General features: G+C 49.5%; 1 protein-coding gene across 1 annotated transcript in view; it reads left to right on the top strand.

The window, feature by feature from the left end:
• The window catches only part of LOC139276218 (cell adhesion molecule DSCAM), a 699,015-nt gene that overhangs the window by 566,321 nt on the left and 112,524 nt on the right, over window positions 1-20,170 (top strand). The window contains exons 20-22 of the mRNA XM_070893864.1: window positions 3,612-3,765; window positions 4,736-4,853; window positions 7,787-7,950. Coding sequence (XP_070749965.1) covers window positions 3,612-3,765; window positions 4,736-4,853; window positions 7,787-7,950 — 436 coding nt within the window. The remainder of the gene's footprint in view (window positions 1-3,611; window positions 3,766-4,735; window positions 4,854-7,786; window positions 7,951-20,170) is intronic.

Raw genomic sequence — 20,170 nt, 5'->3', positions numbered from 1 at the left:
TGCCCACCTTTGGCTCGTTTGCCGTGAAGGAGTTCCGAGTAGAGCGCTTGCTTGTGTCTGGCATGCGGACAATGTGGCCTGCCCAGCGGAGCTGATCAAGTGTGGTCAGTGCTTCAATGCTGGGAATGTTGACCTGGACAAGGACACTGATGTTGGACAAGGTGGACTATTTTCCATACCTCGGGAGCCTCTTATCAACAAGAGCAAACATAGATGATGAGATTCAACACCGCCTCCAGTGTGCCAGTGCAGCCTTCGGCCGCCTGAGGAAAAGAGTGTTCGAAGACCAGGCCCTCAAACCTACCAAGCTCATGGTTAACAGGGCTATAGTAATACCCACCTTCCGGTATGGCTCAGAGACATGGATCATGTACAGTAGACACCTCAAGTCGCTGGAGAAATATCACCAACGATGTCTCCGCAAGATCCTACAAATCTTTCTACATATGTCATTGGTAGCAATATGGACCATGACCTCTGGCTGTTCACCCTCTCCCCCCAGAATGTCTTGCAGCCGCTCAGTGACATCCTTGACCCTGGCACCAAGGAGGCAACATACCATCCTGGAGTCATGTCTGCGGCCGCAGAAATGCCTGTCTGCTCCCCTAACTATTCCTTCTCCCTCCTCTGTGCAGCTGAGCCACCTGTGGTAACATGGACTTGGTTCTGGCTGCACTCCCCAGAGACACCATCACCCCCACCAGTACTCAGAACAGAATACTAGTTGGAGAGCGAGATGCACCCAGCGGACTCCTGTACTACCTGCCTGGTCCTCCTTTTCTGTCTGCCGGTCACCCATTCCCTCTCTGCCGGCACACTCTTAAGCTGCAGGGTGACAAACTCTAGAAACGTACAATCCAAGAAGTTCTCAGCCTCGCGGATGCACCGGTGACTCCAGCCGCTGCTCAAGCTCCAAAACATGGAGCTTGAGCTGCTGCAGCTGGTGACACTTCCTGCACATATGGTCGTCTACCGTGAGAGGCATCCAGGACTTCCCACATGGCACAGGATGTGCATTACATGGGACAGAGCTGCCCTGCCATGCCTCTATTTAATATGGAGGATCGGGGGTGGGGGGGTGGGAGGATCAGGGGCAGGGACTAGACCAGGTGGGAGGATCGGGGCGGGGCCTCAGGGAGGGCAGGAGGATTGTGGGCGGGGCCTCGGGGGGCAGGTGGATCCGGGGGCAGGGCCTTGGGGGGGGCGCGAGGATCGGGGGCAGGGCCTCGGGACGGCAGGAGGATCGGGAGCAGGGCCTTGGGGGGGGGGGGCGCGAGGATCGGGGGCGGGGCCTCAGGGGCATGGGAGGATCGGGGCGGGGCCTCGGGACGGCGGGAGGATCGGGGGCGGGGCCTCGGGAGGATCGGGGGTGGGGCCTTGGGGGGGCAGGAGGATCGGGTGCGGGGCCTTGGGGGGCGGGAGGATCGGTGGCGGGGCCTTGGGGGGGGGGGGGGAGGATCGGGGGCGGTGTGTCGAGGGCTTCACAGATCATGCACAGTACAAATAGTCACTTCGATTTAATCTACTATGAACTTGCTTAGCAGAAATAAACTTAAAACTAAAAACCCCATTGGAGGAGCTTTTTAAATCCTTCTTTGTTACCAGAGGATGCTCCCTCTGTGGTATATTCTCTATGACATCACAACACACAGACCTTACAAGATGGCTTTTAACACAGGAACGTGTCAGGTTGCATTATCACAGTAGCCCACTAGGTGGAACTATATTACACCGTCCAGCATCATTCCATAGAATTAAATCGAATGTACAGCCCAGAAACATGCCATTCGGCCTAACAGGTCCATGCGGTTGTTTATGCTCAACCCTCCTTCCACCCGACATAATCCAACCCTCTCAGCATAACCTTCTATTCCTTTCTCCCTTATGTACTTCGTTAGCTTTCCTTTAAATGCATCTATGCTATTCACCTCAACTGCTCCTTGTGGTCACGAGTACCACATTCTCACCACTCTCTCGGTTAGGAAGTTTCTCCTGAATTCCTTATTGGACTTAGTAATGACTATCTTATATTTATGACCCATGGACTCCCCCACGTGGAAACAGCTTCTCTACATCTGCCCTATCGTACCCCTTCAGAATTTTAAAGACTTCTATTAGGTATCTCCTTTTTCTGGAGAATGGAGCCCCAGCCTGTTAATCTAGGTATTTGCTGGATGTTATTTCCTTGTCATTGATGATCGTTGTACTGATCGTGGGGTCTGGACTGACACGCCTAGTGCAGTAGGCCACCCCGACCTGCGAGAGAACACCACCGCAGGTCGCGAGGATAAACGAGCATACCACTGCAGCTTCCAGTGCAAGCTGCTACAAGTGTGCGATGGCTTCAAAGTGGGCGACTGTGTGACATCATCAAAACCCAAGTCGCCGCTTGGAACGTCAGCGGAGGCCTGGTACAGGGGAGGAGCGGGAAGGTCGGGGTGGATGAGGATATGGTGCCCAGAAGAGCCGAGGGCCCAGGGGCAGCACGGGCCAGCCCACACTGCGATATGTGTGCACACTCGGTCCGTGCAGCAGAGCAGGTTTCCGTCGTCCTGGTTAAACCTTGCCACTGGATAAAGGCCTAGCTCTGTTAAGCCCGTGTGGTGGCAGATGTGCAACGGTCACCACATGTCAAAAAAATCCACGCAGAGGCATCTTCCACCCCTGGAGTTCAGGACTGGAATATCAGGTCCTTCATTGAAACATCTGTGAACCCATGTGGAAGCAAGTCATCCTCATTCGAGGGACCGCCTATGATGACAATGACTGATCTCAAGTTCATGGCCAGAGGGTGAGGACTTAGCCCAAGCAGGAATCATTGGCCTTAGACTTTCCCATTCAACAGCAAAAAAAATGTTGATCTACAAACAATCTGTACACCAGGACCCTCCAGAATCAAATGTTCTGGACTTAACTATTCCAACGCACTCCTGGCTGGCCTTCCAGATTCTACCCTGCATAAACTAGAGATGATCCAAAACTCTGATGCTCGTGTCCTAACTTGCACCAAGTCCCGCTCACCCATCACCCCTGTGCTCGCTGACCTACATTGACTCCCGGTTAAGTCGCCTCGATTTTAAAATTCTCATCCTTGTTTTCAAATCCCTCCCCATCCCTATCTCTGTAATCTCCTCCAGCCACACAACGTCCAAGATCTCTGCGCTCCTCTAATTCTCCACTTGAGCATCCCCGATTATAATCGCTCCACCATTGGCATCCATGCCTTCTGTTGCCTCGGCCCTAAGCTCAAGAATTCCCTGCCTAAACCTCTCCGACTCTCTGCCTCTCTTTCCTCTTTTAATATGCTCTTTAAAACCAAACTCTTTGACCAAGCTTTTTGTGGTTCCTTATTTGTCTCCTTATGTGGCTCGGTGTCAAATTTTATTTATATCGCTCCTGTGAAGTGCCTTGGGTCGTTTTACTATGTTTAAAGGTGCTATATAAATGCATGTTGTTGTTCTCCTTTTTCATCACCTGTGACACGTGGGTTCGGACGAGAGATCCTATTGCTGCATAAAATGATCTTTTGGATTGATTGACAGGTAACGGAGCCTGAATGGATCTTGGGTTTCACTGTGGCACCCAGTAAGTATCCTTGTTTTCCTTCCTAGGTGATCAGCGAATTTGAAGCCTCACCAGACGCATTCTATTACCGCATTCCCAACCTCAGCCAGAACCGCCAGTACAGCATCTGGGTGGTTGCTATCACCGCAGCCGGAAGGGGGAACTCCAGTGAGATCATTACTGTGGAGCCGTTCGCCAAAGGTAATGGCCCAGAAATTCCTCTCGCGGTCTTCCCGCGGGCAAACCACTGTAGAAAGGGCAGAAAATGCGCACTTACCTTAAGCTGCTGCGCCCGCTTGAAATCCCGGTCCGGAGGCCTCGTGACTGCGCATCGCAGCGCGTTCACGTTGGAACGTCCGCAGGAGTCACGTAAGCCTGGACACCCAATCACAGGTAATTATTTTCTCATTCATAGTAATAGGAGATCCATAAGTTGCGAATCTCCTGTTACTATGAATGAGAAAAACCCCAAAATGCATAAACACTACATAAAACTTTTAAAAAACACCTCACATAAATACACTAATAGAAATTAAACTTGTTATAAATGTTTTTTAAAGAATTTCCAAGCCAAAGTCTCCAAGCGGCACTGCGATATTTAATCCTTCCGCTGTCTGACCAAACCCCCACAGTAACACTCGGTGCTGTACGATTCCAAGATTTCTTACTTTCTTTTGTTGTCCGTAATTTGTAAATATGACACCCCACCCTCTGTGCTTAAAGTCTGTACGTGGCAGGAAAGCCGGATATTACCCTACCCACGCGGGCAAGAAATTGAGAAGTGATTTATTCTCCTTAATGTCCTGGTGCATATTTCACATTTATACTCTACACCATTGGATTTTAAGGCACCCCTGTACACGATACACACCTTTCATTTTAGTACATTGCAGACTTTAGGAAAGATTTTAGTACTTTTGGACCACTTTGGGCTCCATTGCAGTAATTCGCTTCAATCAATTTGATTGACAACGATAAGATCTCGGGTTGCCAAGAAGATGCATTTCGAGACCATTTAATTGTCCTGATGTTGTTTATTCCTTCCCTGCCCTCCCCCCCTCCCCCCTCCCCCACCTCCCCACTCCCCCGCCATCCACCTTCACTCTATGGTATTTGAAAGGCCGGAAGCTGAGGTTGAGATTTTAACCCTTGCTGTTGTGCTTGTTATCAGCACCGGCCCGGATCCTAACATTCAGCGGCACCGTGACGACACCATGGATGCGGGATATCGTGCTGCCCTGCAAAGCGGTGGGAGACCCGGCCCCCACAGTCAAATGGATGAAGAACAGGTAAACGGGGAGACTGTGCCTTGTGTAGGCAGCTCCAGCTTCCAAACAGTTTGCTTCAATCTGCACTTGAACACTGGAGCCCCTGTTCAGGACCCACTCCGGGGACTTGAGCACGTAAATCTAGGCTGACACTCCAGCGCAGTGACAAGAGAGCGCTGAGCTGTCGGAGGTGCCATCTTTCAGACGAGCAATTAAACCGAGGCCCCATCTACCCTCTCAGGTGGATGCAAAAGATCCCATGGTACTATTTCGAAAAAGAGCAAGGGAGTTATCCCCGGTGTCCTGGGCAATATTTATCCCTCAATCAACATAACAAAAAAAAAGCAGATTATCTGGTCATCATCACGTTGTTGTTTGTGGGAGCTTGCTGTGCGCAAATTGGCTGCCGCGTTTCCCACATTAAAACAGTGACTACACTTCAGAAGTACTTCATTGGCTGTAAAGCGCTTTGAGACGTCCGGTGGTCGTGAAAGGCACTATATAAATGCAAGTCTTTCTTTTTAACAAATCAGGTATGAAACCACAACAAAGGAAGTACGTGGGTGGTACAGCATGTTTGTGCACCCTGGGGGGTTAAGGTGATGAGAACTGTGCAAATACACATCCTTACACAATGAGTCTCCCTAGAACAGTCGAGCTTATTGTCTTCCTGAGCCACTCAGATGCATTTTATGAAACCTTGGGCATCACGTATCAAGTTAAATCAAGGCCCACATTCATCTGTACACATCTCAAGTGGCTGGCACTAAACTGGTCTTAGTGTTCTGATTTAGGATTTCTTCATTAACAAGCAAATTTCAAACCCCCCCAAAAAATGGGTGGGTTTGGGCCAGGTGGGATGTTAAATTATTTAAAAATATGAATCCTGTCCCCACCCACCCCAACCTGTCACCAATCCGCCCATCTCTGGTTTTCATGGAGGTGGGATGGGGTGCCGGAGGGGTTGGGGAGGACAACCAACCAGCTCCCAGGAGGCGGGTTGGCAATTTAAATATTATAATGAAGCTGTATTGAACCATCATTTTAACTTTAACCCTGGACGGCCGAGTTTTCCAGGCCTCCAGAAACCCGGTGGCTAACGGGAGGCGAGGACTGCTGGATCCAGGAGGTTAAATGCCTTTCCACTTATCTGCTGTATCCAGTTTACCTGCCTCACCGACCCCCTGCAATCGGAGACACCCCCTCCCCTCGACCTTTCCGATCTCCCCTGATTGCCCCCAATCCTGGCCTCCGATCTCTCCCTGTCGCTGCTGCAGCCTCCAATCCTGCCTCTAGCCTCTGATCTCCCCTCTGCTCCATTCCTTGATCTTCTCTCTGTCCCATCGATCTCCCCCCCTTCTCCTTTCTGGCCTTTCCGACCCCTCTCTTCCTCCTCTCCCCTCCCCGGCTGTGGCCTGGTGCCGATGGCCTACCCACCCCACAACCAGCCTGCCTCTCAATCTGGCTCACTGTGGCCAGGAAACTGAGATAAAAAAATCCCAATCCCAACCCGCCTCCAACCCTCCCACCTCTGGTTTTCATGGAGGTGGGATGGGGTGAGTTGATTGGGTGACCTGCGTTGGTGACCATTTTATAACTCGTCGTGTGGGCTTTACACATGTGTGCTTTCTTGATGGTGAGCTGTATCATTGTTTCCCGGCCTCAAAGCTGTCCTCCCTCCCTGCCTCCGAGTTAATATCCAAAGTGCTATGAGCAGCTCTTTCCAAAACCTCCTGGCCAACAAAATTCACATGTATCCTAAAAGGAACTTATGCATTAATAATTCTTTTACTCATTCATGGGACGTCAAAGCCAGCATTTATTGCCCATCCCTAATTGCCCTTGAGAAGGTGGTGGTGAGCCTCCTTCTTGAATCGCTGCAGTCCTTGATGCTTCCTTGTAGCGGTTTGGTACAACTCAGTGGCGTGCTGGGCCATTTCAGAGGGGCAGTTAAGAGTCAATCACATTGCTGTGGGTCTGGAGTCACATATAGGCCAGACCAGATGAGGACATCAGGGGGGTGAAATTGCCCTTATTTAAAGCCCCGTTAGCGCTCCCCCTCCCACGCCATTTTCACCCGTGGGAGGGGGAGCGCTACCACCTCCCAGGAACTGTCCCAGTAGCGCGCCCCGCGATTAGCGCCTCGGCCAGCGTGCTACCGGCGATGATGTCATCAGCATGCGCGCCGACCCCTTATCCGTGGCCAATGTGCTCCTTAAAGAGGAGGCCTTTAGTGCCCCGAGCCGCCATCTTTGGTGACCCTCGCATCGACCGGGCCGCTATCGTGCAGCACGGCACTCCGTCTTGGATTCCAGGCTGCTGGCCCGGTCGATTGTGACCCTGGTGGCCCAGTGACGGCCACCAAAGGGCCTGCAGAGGACACAGCGGCCCTGCCATTTAACGGAAGGGGAGAGGTGTTCTAGCGCGTTAGCCCTACGTAGAGCATCTGCATAGCACTGGCCTGCTCCGCGCGGCGCTGGACTTCCTTTGAGGGGCACACGGCCCAATTCCGTGCCGGGTGCAGGAAGTCCAGACCCCAGAAGGGTACCGCCCCCAATCAGGGCAAAGGGCAATTTCTAGCCCCAGATTTCCTTCCCTTCAGGACATTAATGAACCAGATGGATTTCTATGACAATCCGATCGTTTCATGGTCACCATTATTGACACTAGCTTTTCAATTCCAGATTTATTTAATGAATTGAATCTAAATTCTGCAGCTGCCATGGTGGGATTTGAACTCATGTCTCCAGATCATTAGTCCAGGCCTACTGGATTACTCGTCCAGTAACATAACCACTATGTTCCTGTTCCCCTCGGATGCACTCAGTTACTTTAGTCCTCAACTGCAGTCTATATACTAACTTCAGTGAGCTGAACCAAACTCTCTCCTGGTTTGTGTTACATGTGCTGTCTGTTGTATGGTCAGATTCACACACTTGCCCTCTCTGCTTCAGTAATGGAGCGCCGGGCCCTGTTGTGATCGATGGGCGCAGAAGCATCTTTAACAATGGAAGCTTTGTCATCCGCACCGTGAAAGCAGAGGATTCTGGGTACTATAACTGCGTGGCAAGTAACAACTGGGGATTGGATGACATTCTCCTCAACCTGCAGGTGCAAGGTGAGAAGCCTTCATTACAAGTGGCAGCCATTTTATGTGTTTTTTTACCTTTACAAGTGCCTTCCTTTCTCTGCCGCAATTATGGACCTTTCATTGGGAGACCTGTGCTGGCGGCCATTTTATAACTCGTCCCGTGGGCTTTGTTTATGTGTGTTTGCCTTGATGGTGAGCTGTATCACCGTGAAGGCTATCACAGCTGCGTCTGATTCAGGCTACCAAGGCCATTAAAGAAAGCAAACCAGGCACTAGGGTTTATTTCGAGAGGGATAGAATCGAAAAGTAGTGAAGTTATGCTGGACTTGTATCAAACCTTGCTTAGACCACACTTAAGAGTACTGTGTACAATTCTGGTCACCATATTATAAAAGAAGTAGAGGAACTGGAGAGGTTGCAGAGAAGATTTACAAGGATGATACCAGAAATGCGAGGGTACACCTATCAGGAAAGGATGAACAGGCTGGTTCTCTTTTCTCTTGAAAAAAAGAATGTTGAGGGGTGACATATTTGAGGTCTTTAAAATTAAGAAAAGTTTTGATAGAGTAGATACAAAGAGAGTGTTTCCACTTGGGGGGGGGGGGGGGAGAGCATAATTAGAGGCCATCAATATAAGATAGTCACCAAGAAATCAAATAGGGAATTAAGAAGAAACTTCTCTACCCAGAGAGTAGCAAGAATGTGGAACTTGCTATCACAGAGAGTGGTTAAAGCGAATAGTATAGATGCATTTAAGGCGAGGCTAGATAAACATACGAGAGAGAAGGGAATAGAGAGTTATGCTGATGGAGTTAGATGTTGTAGGATGTTTTGTGTGCCTCTGTGACTCTCCCTTGAGTTGACACGTGCTTTAAAACTCCCCGGTTTGGGTTGTTTCCCTTTGGACGGCAGGAGTTTTTGCCAATAGTTCCTGCCTAGCCTGTCGATTAGTGGGTAATCCCAGAGAGAGAGAGAGAGAGAGACCAAGGTCAGATAGATCTTCTCCTATGCCCGATGCCATGCGGTTGGTCTTCCAAATTATACCGCGAACCACAAGCTTCACAAACCCCAAGTTCGGACCCAAGGAGTTACTATGGATAGATTATAATTGACTCAGACAAAATGAAACGGTTTCTTTTATTACACTCACAAAACGACAACCCCTACTCCTCTTGCTTACGGCTGAAAGAGTAGGTGACTGTGGACACTTGCTTAAAACCTTAGACTAAATACCAACCCTTCTAACTAAACCCCTCTCCTGGTTTTGACAGAACCCACACTTGGAAGCCTTCTCACACACACACATGTTAGCCTGCATCTTGGACACTTGCAGTTCCTCAGCAGCTAAACACGCTTGCAGTTTTGGGAATTTCCAGAGGTGTATGCTGGATATAATTACCAGCCCTTGTCATTGATTCACACGTCTCTGGGTCCATTCGATTCTAAATACAAAACTGTGCCTAACAGGTATAGAAACATAGAAAATAGGTGCAGGAGTAGGCCATTCGGCCCTTCGAGCCTGCACCACCATTCAATATGATCATGACTGATCATGCAACTTCAGTACCCCATTCCTGCTTTCTCTCCATACCCCTTGACCCCTTTAGCCGTAAGGGTCACATCTAACTCCCTTTTGAATATATCGAACAAACTGGCCTCAACAACTTTCTGTGGTAGAGAATTCCACAGGTTCACAATTCTCTGAGTGAAGAGGTTTCTCCTCATCTCGGTCCTAAATGGCTTACCCCTTATCCTTAGACTGTGACCCCTGGTTCTGGACTTCCCCAACATCGGGAACATTCTTCCTGCATCTAACCTGTCCAATCCCGTCAGAATTTTATATGTTTCAATGAGATCCTCTCTCATTCTTCTAAATTCCATGCAATGGGGCCGAGAGAGTTACGTTCAGGCGGTACGGCGAGGCACTCACTTTGGGCATTCCTGGAGAGTTGACGGATGCGTAGCCACGCGGGGAACCCCATTCTAGATGGTAGAGAAAAATAAGCCCTAAATCCCCAATGTTCAGCATATTTATACCCCGTATAATATACAAAACTGGCTGGATGATTCCTGGTTACCATGGTCACAGTGACACTAGTTGGTCTTCCTGGTGATGTCTCTGTCCTGGATTGGTCATCTCGATGAACACAATGGTAGGCCATTTCTGTAGATGAGCAGTTCTCGAAGTGCTAACTGTTTGTTGAGTTTTTGTCTGCTCCTTCATTGAAAGAGTCCAGAGGTGTTACGTTTGGCCTGCAAACCTCATTGTCCATCCAGACATCCCGGCTCCATGGACAAAAGGTGTTGTTCCGTAAATCTCAAAAAGTTCAAAATGAAAAGGCTCCTGCCTTTTGTGACATCAGCATTGAGACTGGTCCCATGGCAACCCGAAAGACAGACAGCTCTTGCTATACTTCACAGAAACCAAATATTAGTCCCTTTAAAGTCCAAAAGTCCAAACTCCATTTTGAAATGCAGCCCATGTGCATCTCCATTATAAAAGGGTACAGATCCATTTTAAAAGTCCAAAAATCCTACCGGCCCATACACACACTGATGTTGGCACCGGCCAAATCCTACAATGTGGACAGACAGGAGAAGGCTCGAGTGGAGCATAAACGCCGGCATGGACTGATTGGGCCGAATGGCCTGTTTCTGTGCCATATATCCTCTGTGATCCCACGTTCTCACTGAAGTATCCACACCTCCCCGCTTTCCAGAATGAGCCACGAGATAATGAGCCGGGAATGGGAACTGCGGCTCATTTTTTCCTCTCCTTTGCTCAAAAGCACTGAGGACAATTATAATATATGTGGCCCAGTCAATATTAAACCAGGGATCAAACCCAAGGTCTCTGGTTTATATGGCTCAGCTCCACAACACACAGTGCATTTACTCACCATTTATGTTGGAGCCAACTCATTGTTTAACATAGATCTGAAGATCAGACAAATGATCGGATACCTTGACAACCGTGGCGTGTCGCTTTAGTTTGATACTGTGGATGTCTCCATACAGGTGTTCCACTGGTCGTGATAAAATATATCTCAACTATGTAGCAGACCCGAACTGAACCAACAAATAGACGTTCAGTAGGACATTGTACAATAACATCTAGAACCAAGCTAGCAGCTGTTGAATGGTGGGAGCTGAGATTACATGGGAACCAGGTGCTTCCATATGGGGAAGAGAGGAAATCAGAGTGTGTTTAAGATGATCAAAGGATATGATGGGGAAGTTGGAGAGAAGCTATTTCCTCTGACGGGGGAGTCTAGAACAAGGGGGCATAACCTTAAAATTAGAACGAGGTCATTCAGAGGTGTTGTCAGGTAGCCTTTCTTCACACAAAGGGTAGTGGGAATCTGGAACTCTCTCCCCCAAAAAGCTGTTGAGGCTGGGGGGTTAATTGTAATTGTCAAAACCAAGATGGATTGTTTTTTGTTCATCAAAGGTTACGGAACCAAGGCAGGTTGATGGAGTCAAGATACAGATTAGCCGTGATCTAATTGAAGGTGGAACAGGCCCGGGAACCTGAATGGCTTCCTCCAATTCCTATATTCCTTCCTATGTTTCTAGAAGCAGACTCATTCTGGATTTCCCCCATGTACCTTTTCTCTTCATGGGTCAGAGAAATTAAAACTATAGCAATACATTCAGATCTTTTAAGGTAGCTGGGCAAGGGGGCACAACCTTAGGGTTGTGAAGAGTAAGCTTTGGAAAGATGCCAACAATTATTTCTTGACATAGAGGGTGATTGATAACTAGAATGGGTTATCAGGAAGGGTAGTTGATGTTTGGCCACTGGACTTACTGAAAAAAATTACCCCGATGCTATTATAGACTGTATAGTTGGTGTGCTTTGAAGGGTATGATCAATTGGATCAATAGCCTTATTTATTTAGATCTATCTTGCACTCTGGGTGCTGCATCATGGAGAGGCCTTAGAGATGTTTACCCACCCAATACCTTCACTGCGGATGGCATATGGTACAAGCAGCCCCAATTACTGAAAAGACGGTGTAGTAACTGGGCCGGGGGAACTGACTGGCACGTTTGGGCCGAATACTCAAGACTAAGTATTATAGAAGAGACTGGGGGGGGGGGGGCAAAATTGCCTCTTTTTGCGACTCCCATTAGTGTCTCCGGGGGTGCGGAGGGGGGGGGGAAGGCGCTACCGTCTCCGGGGAATTGCCCGGGAGTTTGAGGAGGCACTGTCATGGCAGCGTCCCGGCAGCCGCGCAACCGGCGAATGCCGTTATTGCTGTGCGCAGCGACACCTCAGCGCCACGCGACGACTCCTTTCCGCCCCGCGGGGTATATTGCCTCGTGCCATGCGAGGCTGGCGCAAGCGGGTGCGGACGTTAAAGGGGAGGTCACCAGCGCCCCGCGCAGCCATTTGTAAAGTTTCGCTGACTCTCCGCTCGGGTCCCAGAATGGCTCCCAGCATGGTCCAGGCCGCCATTGTTTTGGGGGCCGGGCTGCAGCCCTAGTACCACGCTGGCCTGGTGGTCCAGTGGAGGCCACCAGAGGTATTGCCGAGTGTGCAGCGGCTCTCCCTTGAAGCAAAGGGGAGGGGCATTGAAACGCATTAACACTATGTGGAGCATCGGTGTAGCGCACCCGATCAGGCCCCCTTAGCGCTGCTGGTTCCGTCCCTACAGGAAGTGGAGCACAGGAGATTGGAGCTCCACTTCCTTTGAGGGGTGGTAAGCCCAATTCAGCGGCCGGGACAGGATCTCCGCGCCGGGGTAGGTTACTGCCCACAATCGGGGCGCACAGCAATTTCACCCCCTGACTCAACTGATATCCAGCTGCGTTTCCGACATTACAACAGTGACTACTCTTCAAAAGTACTTAATTGGCTATAAAGTGCTTTGGGACGTCTGGTGGTCATGAAAAGTGTTATATAAATCCAAGTCTTTCTACCTTTAAGATCAACTAGGTTAGACTGAGCTTTTTGCGTAAATATCTTCACATGTTTTCTGTGCTCCTGAAAGCGAGGGATGTTATCCTGAAAGTGAGGGAAGGGGACATTTCAGACACTCACTGCCAAACTCCCAGGTCAGGCTTAGCACACATTGTCTTTGTTTTGTGTATGCTCGCCGGCCTTGATGCTCGAGGGTCTGATTTCAGCCTTCGGGATTTGATTGGGTGAGGCCTGCAATCACCGCGCTGGGAATCATTCTAACCTACCTCGCCGGGTGGGAATCCCATGGGATCGGGTGAAGTGCCGGATTTACACCCGGATCAATATTATCAAGTTGACTTCAACAGGGAAAATCGGGCGGGTTGTAAAATCGGGCTTGCACGCGATCTCATCAGTTTCCCAATGGACGGGTTACTTTAACTTGCCCCTAGCTTATGATTGCTTCATGCACACAGTGACTTGGTCATCAATTCTGCCTTCCTATTTTATCATTTTCCCCGCTGCTGAAATTTAGTCATCAGGAATATTCTGCGGATCAGACCGCAACTTTCAACAAAAGATTTCCCCAGTAGCTGTAAAGAATTGTTCAGAAGGCTCGCTTTCTGCTCCATGGGTGGATATTTTAACCTAGAATGGGGCGAGGGCAGATAACACAGGAACTACTGTTCCCTGCAGATATGCACTGCCCCTCTCACAGAGATTCAACCCTACGTAACTACTGCTGGGTCAGAATCCCTCAGAAGTAGAAAAAGCTCAGTATTGTACCTCTCGTACTAGAATACTCCTTCTTATCCAACTCAGGTACTCAGTAAACCTCTTGCTTACTTTCTGGTTATTACACTCAGAATTTGGAGTTAATGAAACCCACTACATATTCTTTTCAGCAATCCAGCTGCAATGGTTCCATTTAAGAGGAGGCTACATAAGTACGTGAGCCAGCAAGGAATATAAGGGCATGTTGATTGGGTGAGATAAGGTAGAGTGGGACGAGGCTCGTGTGGAGCATAAGCACTGGCACAGATCAATTGGGATGAATAGTCGGTTTTGGTTGTGACAGAGGTGATTTTTACCCTCCCCACTCAGCAGATACCAGTTAGAAATTGCCCTGGCTCTTGCCAGCCCGAAAGCCGCCATGAACCCAACATCTGCAATCTTAAGTGGCAAGTAACATTCACGCCAGACAAGTGCCAGGCAATAACTATCTCCAACAAGCGAGAGTCTAACCACCGCCCTTGACATTCAACGGCATTACCATCACCGAAACTTCCAACATCAGTATCCTGGGGGTCACCATTGATCAGAAACTTAACTGGACCAGCCACATAAATACTGTGGCTACAACAGCAGGTCAGAGGCTGGGTATTCTGCAGTGAGTGTCTCACCTCCTGACTCCCCACCATCGACAAGGCACAAGTCAGGAATGTGATGGAATACTCTCCACTTGCCTGGATGAGTGCAGCTCCAACAACACTCAAGAAGCTCAACATTATCCAGGACAAAGCAGCCCACTTGATTGGCACCCCATCCACCACCTTAAACATTCACCCCCTGCATCACCGGTGCACCGTGGCTGCAGTGTGTACCATCTACAAGATGCACTGCAGTAACTCGCCAAGGCTTCTTCAGCAGCACCTCCCAAACCCACGACCTCTACCACCTAGAAGGACAAGGGCAGCAGACACATGGGAACACCATCACCTGCAAATTCCCCTCCCAGTCACACATCATCCTGACTTGGAAATATATCGCCATTCCTTCATCGTCGCTGGGTCAAAATCCTGAAACTCCCTCCCTAATAGCACTGTGGGAGTACCTCCACCACACGGACTGCAGCGGTTCAAGGCGGCTCACCACCATTTTCTCAAGGGCAATTAGGAATGGGCAATAAATATTGGCCTTGCCAACGATGTCCACATCCCAGGAATGAATCATTTAAAAAAAAACATCTCTCCTGAGCAGGCGTCAAGGACAGGCGCCCGGAGCCTTCTTTACATATGCATGTTGCGGCCCGATGACATCACTGACACCCGACTGTAGTTTTAACTCTGGCCTGAGCGGGGAATCCACCGAGAGTTAAAATTGGGCCTGAAGTTCAATGTAATTCTTGGTTTGATATTGACCCGTTGCATTGTCTGCTGGTTGGTTGGAATTTGTTGGGTTGTACCCGATAACTTGACCTTCTGCCAATATCGCAACACAAGGAAGCTTGAATCCCAGGGGAACAAAGCTTTGAAGGTTTGAAGCCTTTAGCTCTGATGTTGTTAATGAAATGATATATGCTTGAGCATTTAATGAGAATTGACACTGGCATTTTCATGCTGTGTTAACCCCTGCAATAGGCCACTGTCACTTCTAATTACCTATGTGCCTGCAGTGACACATGGCACATGGACAGAACCTTGTTCAATCATTCTGACCTAATATTCTCATACTGATGATTATTATCTTGTAATATAATTATCTCCAAACAGGAAAGATTAGAGTTTAGAGACTGGGCAGGTGTTGATGGAACTTTTATTATCAAAGTTGGTGGTTGGAGCTATTGGGAATTGGGGTTATTGGATATGTGACTCACTCAAAATCGTCATTTGCTGATGATACGTTCTTACTATACAGTATAAATGCACACGAGGCCCATGCTTGAGAGAAGGTCAGTCTGTGACCTGTCCTTTATTCCTTAGCACTCAAGTGATGAAGGTGGGTGGAGCTTCCCCTTTTATACCTGAAGGTCCAGGTTAGGAGTGTCTCCCACCTAGTGGTCAGTGTTCTCACGGTGTACAACTTAGGTCAGTTTATACATGGGTTACAATGCTGGTTGAATACATGACATCACCTCCCCCCCCAAAGCCTTATTGGGATCACAGGTTAAGTCTCTCTGGTGGTTTACGCTCCCTTGTAGAGCGCCTGAGTTGGGGCTCCGGTTGTTGGGCGCTGGCCTGAGTGTCTGCTGTTTGCAGTGCCTCAGGCCTGTCCGGACTGCCCACAGTGACTGGGCTCTCCTCCCTTTGGTTCCGGTGTTCGGTCACCTGTGGTGGAGTGAACTCTATATCGTGTTCTTCCTCTGCTTCGTCTATGGGGTTGCTGAACCTCCTTTTTGTTTGATCCACATGTTTGCGGCAGATTTGTCCATTGGTAAGTTCAACTACCAGAATCCTATTTCCCTCTTTGGCAACCACAGTGCCTGCGAGCCATTTGGGCCCTGCAGCGTAGTTGAGGACAAAAACAGGATCATTTACATCAATACATCGCGTCCTCGCATTCCTGTCATGGTAGCGATATTGTGACTGGCGCCTGCTCTCGACAATTTCTTTCATGGTGGGGTGTATATGGGATAATCGGGTTTTGACCGTCCTTTTCATTAGTAGCTCTGCGGGTGGAACCCCTGTGAGCGAGTGTGGTCGGGATCTATAGGCCAACAGGAGACGTGATAAGCGGGTTTGTAGGGAACCCCCTTGGAATCTGAGCATCCCCTGTTTGATTATCTGCGCTGCTCGTTCTGCCTGGCCGTTTGAGGCCAGCTTGAACGGTGCCGTTCTGACATGGTTAATTCCATTGCCTGCCATGAAGTCCTGGAATTCAGTGCTTGTGAAGCACGGGCCATTGTCGCTGACCAAGATGTCCGGTAGACCGTGGGCAGCGAACATTGCCCGTAGACTTTCTACCGTGGTTGAGGATGTGCTTGAATTTAAAATGTCACACTCGATCCATTTGGAGTAGGCGTCTACTACAACCAAAAACATTTTCCCCATGAAAGGCCTTGGCGGGCCATGGCCAGGGGCTAAGGGGGGCTTCCCTGGGCGCATGGCCCAGCTGACCACACGTGTTGCACCTGCGAACAAAAAGTTCCAGATCTGCGTCTATCCCTGGCCACCAAACGTGTGACCTGGCAATTGCCTTCATCGTGACAATGCCCGGGTGCCCATTGTGGAGTTCTCTGATGAACACCTCTCTGCCCATCTGGGGCATGACTACGCGGTTTCCCCACAGTAGGCAATCGGCCTGAATCGAGAGTTCATCCTTGCGCCTGTGAAATGGTTTAAATTTCTCAGGGCATGCCCTGTACGTGGCTGCCCAGTCCCCATTCAGGACACATTTCTTGACTAGAGACAATAGCGCGTCTCTATTTGTCCAGACTTTAATCTGACGGGCTGTCATGGGTGAGCCTTCGCTTCCGAAAGCTTCAACAGCCATGACCATCTCAGCACCATGCTCGGTAGCCCCCTCAGTGGTGGCTAGTGGGAGCCTGCTGAGTGCATCGGCGCAGTTTTCGATGCCCGGTCTGTGCCGAATTGTGTAGTCATAGGCAGCTAACATGAGTGCCCACCTCTGTATGCGGGCCGAGGCGTTTGCATTTATGGCCTTGTTGTCGGCCAAAAGGGACGTTAGGGGTTTGTGATCTGTCTCCAGCTCAAATTTCCTGCCAAACAGGTACTGGTGCATTTTCTTTACCGCATATACACATGGGAGCGCCTCCTTTTCTACCATCCCGTAGCCCCTTTCTGCCTGGGACAGACTCCTGGAGGCATAAGCTACCAGCTGTAACTGACCCTTGGCATTGACATGCTGCAACACACACCCGACACCATAGGACGACGCATCGCATGTTAACACAAGTTTCTTACATGGGTCATATAGCGTTAACAGATTGTTGGAACATAACAAATTGCGTGCTCTATTAAAAGCCCTTTCCTGGCTGTCCCCCCAGACCCATTCGCGACCTTTGCATAGGAGCACGTGTAGCGGCTCGAGCAGCGTGCTCAATTTGGGAAGAAAGTTACCAAAATAGTTCAGGAGCCCCAGGAACGAACGCAGCTCCGTCGTGTTACGGGGTCTGGGTGCTCTCTGGATCGCTTCCGTCTTGGATGCAGTCGGGCTGATCCCATCTGCTGCTACCCTCATCCCCAGGAATTCTAACTCTGGAGCTAGGAAGGCGCACTTCGTCTTTTTCAGTCGCAGACCTACCCGGTCCAGTCTGCGTAGCACCTCCTCCAGGTTGTGGAGGTGTTCTTCAGTATCGTAACCCATAATGAGGATGTCGTCCTGAAAAACCACCGTCCCTGGAATCGACTTGAGGAGGCTTTCCATATTTTCTTGGAAGATCGCTGCGGCCGAGCGAATCCCGAACGGACATCTGTTGTACTCAACAATCCCTTGTGTGTCGTGACGGTGGTCAGCTTCTTCGACTCACTCGCCAGCTCCTGGGTCATGTAAGCTGAGGTCAGGTCCAATTTTGAAAAAAGTTTGCCACCGGATAGCGTCGCAAAGAGGTCCTCCGCTCTCGGTAGCGGGTACTGGTCTTGGAGTGACACCCGATTGATGGTGGCCTTGTAATCGCCACATATCCTGACCGACCCATCCGCCTTGAGCACCGGCACAATCGGGCTCGCCCAGTCACTGAATTCGACTGGCGAGATGATGCCTTCCCTCAACAGGCGGTCCAATTCGCCTTCTATCTTTTCCCGCATCACGTACGGCACCGCTCGGGCCTTGTGGTGTACTGGCCTGGGATCCGGGTTTATGTGAATCACTACCTTGGTCCCCATGAAAGTGCCAATGCCGGGTTGAAATAACGAGTCAAATTTGTCCAGGACCTGTGAGCATGATACTCGCTCCACAGAGGAAATTGCATTGACATCGCCCCATTTCCAGTTCATGACAGCAAGCCAACTCCTCCCCAGTAGTGCGGGACCGTCCCCTGGGACAATCCAGAGTGGCAACCTGTTCTCCGAATCTTTGTGGGTGATGACTACCGTGGCGCTGCCTAGCACCGGAATGATCTGCTTTGTGTATGTCCATAGCTGTGCGTCAATCGCCGGTAATTTTGGCCTCCTGGCCTTGGATGCCCACAACTTTTTGAACTGTTTGATACCCATCAGGGACTGGCTGGCACCCGTGTCTAACTCCATTGATACTGGGATGCCATTGAGGAGCACTTTCATCATTATCGGCGGCGTCCTGGTGTATGAACTGTATACGTGCTCCACATGAACTTGCTGAACTTCAGCTACCAGCGATTTCACCCAGTGTCCATTTCTGCAATTTCTGCAGGTATTTTGCTCATCTCTGCAAACTCCGGCTGAATGTATGCCTCCACGCCTCCAGCATGAGTTGCGGTTTGAAACAAAAGGTCCCTTGCCAGTCGTTCGTCCCTGACTGCCCCTGTTATTGTCCTTGAGTGCACCATTAACAGGTGTTGATGGCCCCATTACTGGCCGCATTGTCCCTTGCAATGGCGTGAATCGCTGTTCAGCTTGCCATTGTCTCTGTCGAACTCCCCCTCTCGGTTCGACTACATGTTGGGGCATGCCTGACTGCCCTTGTCTGCCTGGAGAACAGTGTGCTGCTTTAACAATGTTGAATCTCTGTCCCAACCATTCCTTAACACAGTACCTCTTGTCTGTTCTGCTCGTGGCCATGCTCGCGTGGTTTAAATCCCAGTTTCTTGTCGCCATTGATACGTCCTTACTACACAGTATAAATGCACACGAGGCCCATGCTTGAGAGAAGGTCAGTCTGTGACCTGTCCTTTATTCCTTAGCACTCAAGTGATGAAGGTGTGGAGCTTCCCCTTTTATACCTGAAGGTCTAGGTTAGGAGTGTCTCCCACCTAGTGGTCAGTGTTCTCACGGTGTACAACTTAGGTCAGTTTATACATGGGTTACAATGTTGGTTGAATACATGACACAAGGCCTGAATTTAAGATAGAGTATATATAGATAATGTACAGGGTGGAGTGTATAACATACAGAATAATGCACAGGCTGGAGTATGTAACATGTAGGATAACACACGGGCTAGTGTATGTAACACGTAGGATAACACACGAACTGGAGTATGTAACAAGTAGGATAACACACGGGCTGGTGTATGTAACACATAGGATAACACACGGGCTGGTGTATGTAACACATAGGATAAAACACGAACTGGAGTATGTAACATGTAGGATAACACACAAGCTGCTGTATGTAACATGTCGAATAACACACTTGCTGGTGTATGTAACATGTCGGATAACTCATGAGCTGTTGCATGTAACACGTAGGATAACACACAACCTGGAGTATGTAACATATCGGATAACACACGGGCTGGTGTATGTAACATGTAGGATAACAGACAAGTTGGAGTATGTAATGTGTAAGATATTACACATATCATAGGGAAATTGGGTGGTTGCTCGAGGGAGGTAAACTTGCAGGGCTATGGGGATAGAGCGGGGGAATGGGACTGATTGGATTGCTCTACAGAGAGCCGGCATGGACTCATTGGGCCAAATGGCTTCCCTCTGTGCTGTAATGACTCTATGACTCTAACACA

Source organism: Pristiophorus japonicus, chromosome 11, assembly GCF_044704955.1.
Source record: "Pristiophorus japonicus isolate sPriJap1 chromosome 11, sPriJap1.hap1, whole genome shotgun sequence".
In the NCBI taxonomy this organism is placed as follows: Eukaryota; Metazoa; Chordata; class Chondrichthyes; family Pristiophoridae; genus Pristiophorus; species Pristiophorus japonicus.
The sequence above is the reverse complement of the archived record's forward strand: the minus strand, read 5'-3'. Positions and strand labels throughout refer to the sequence as shown.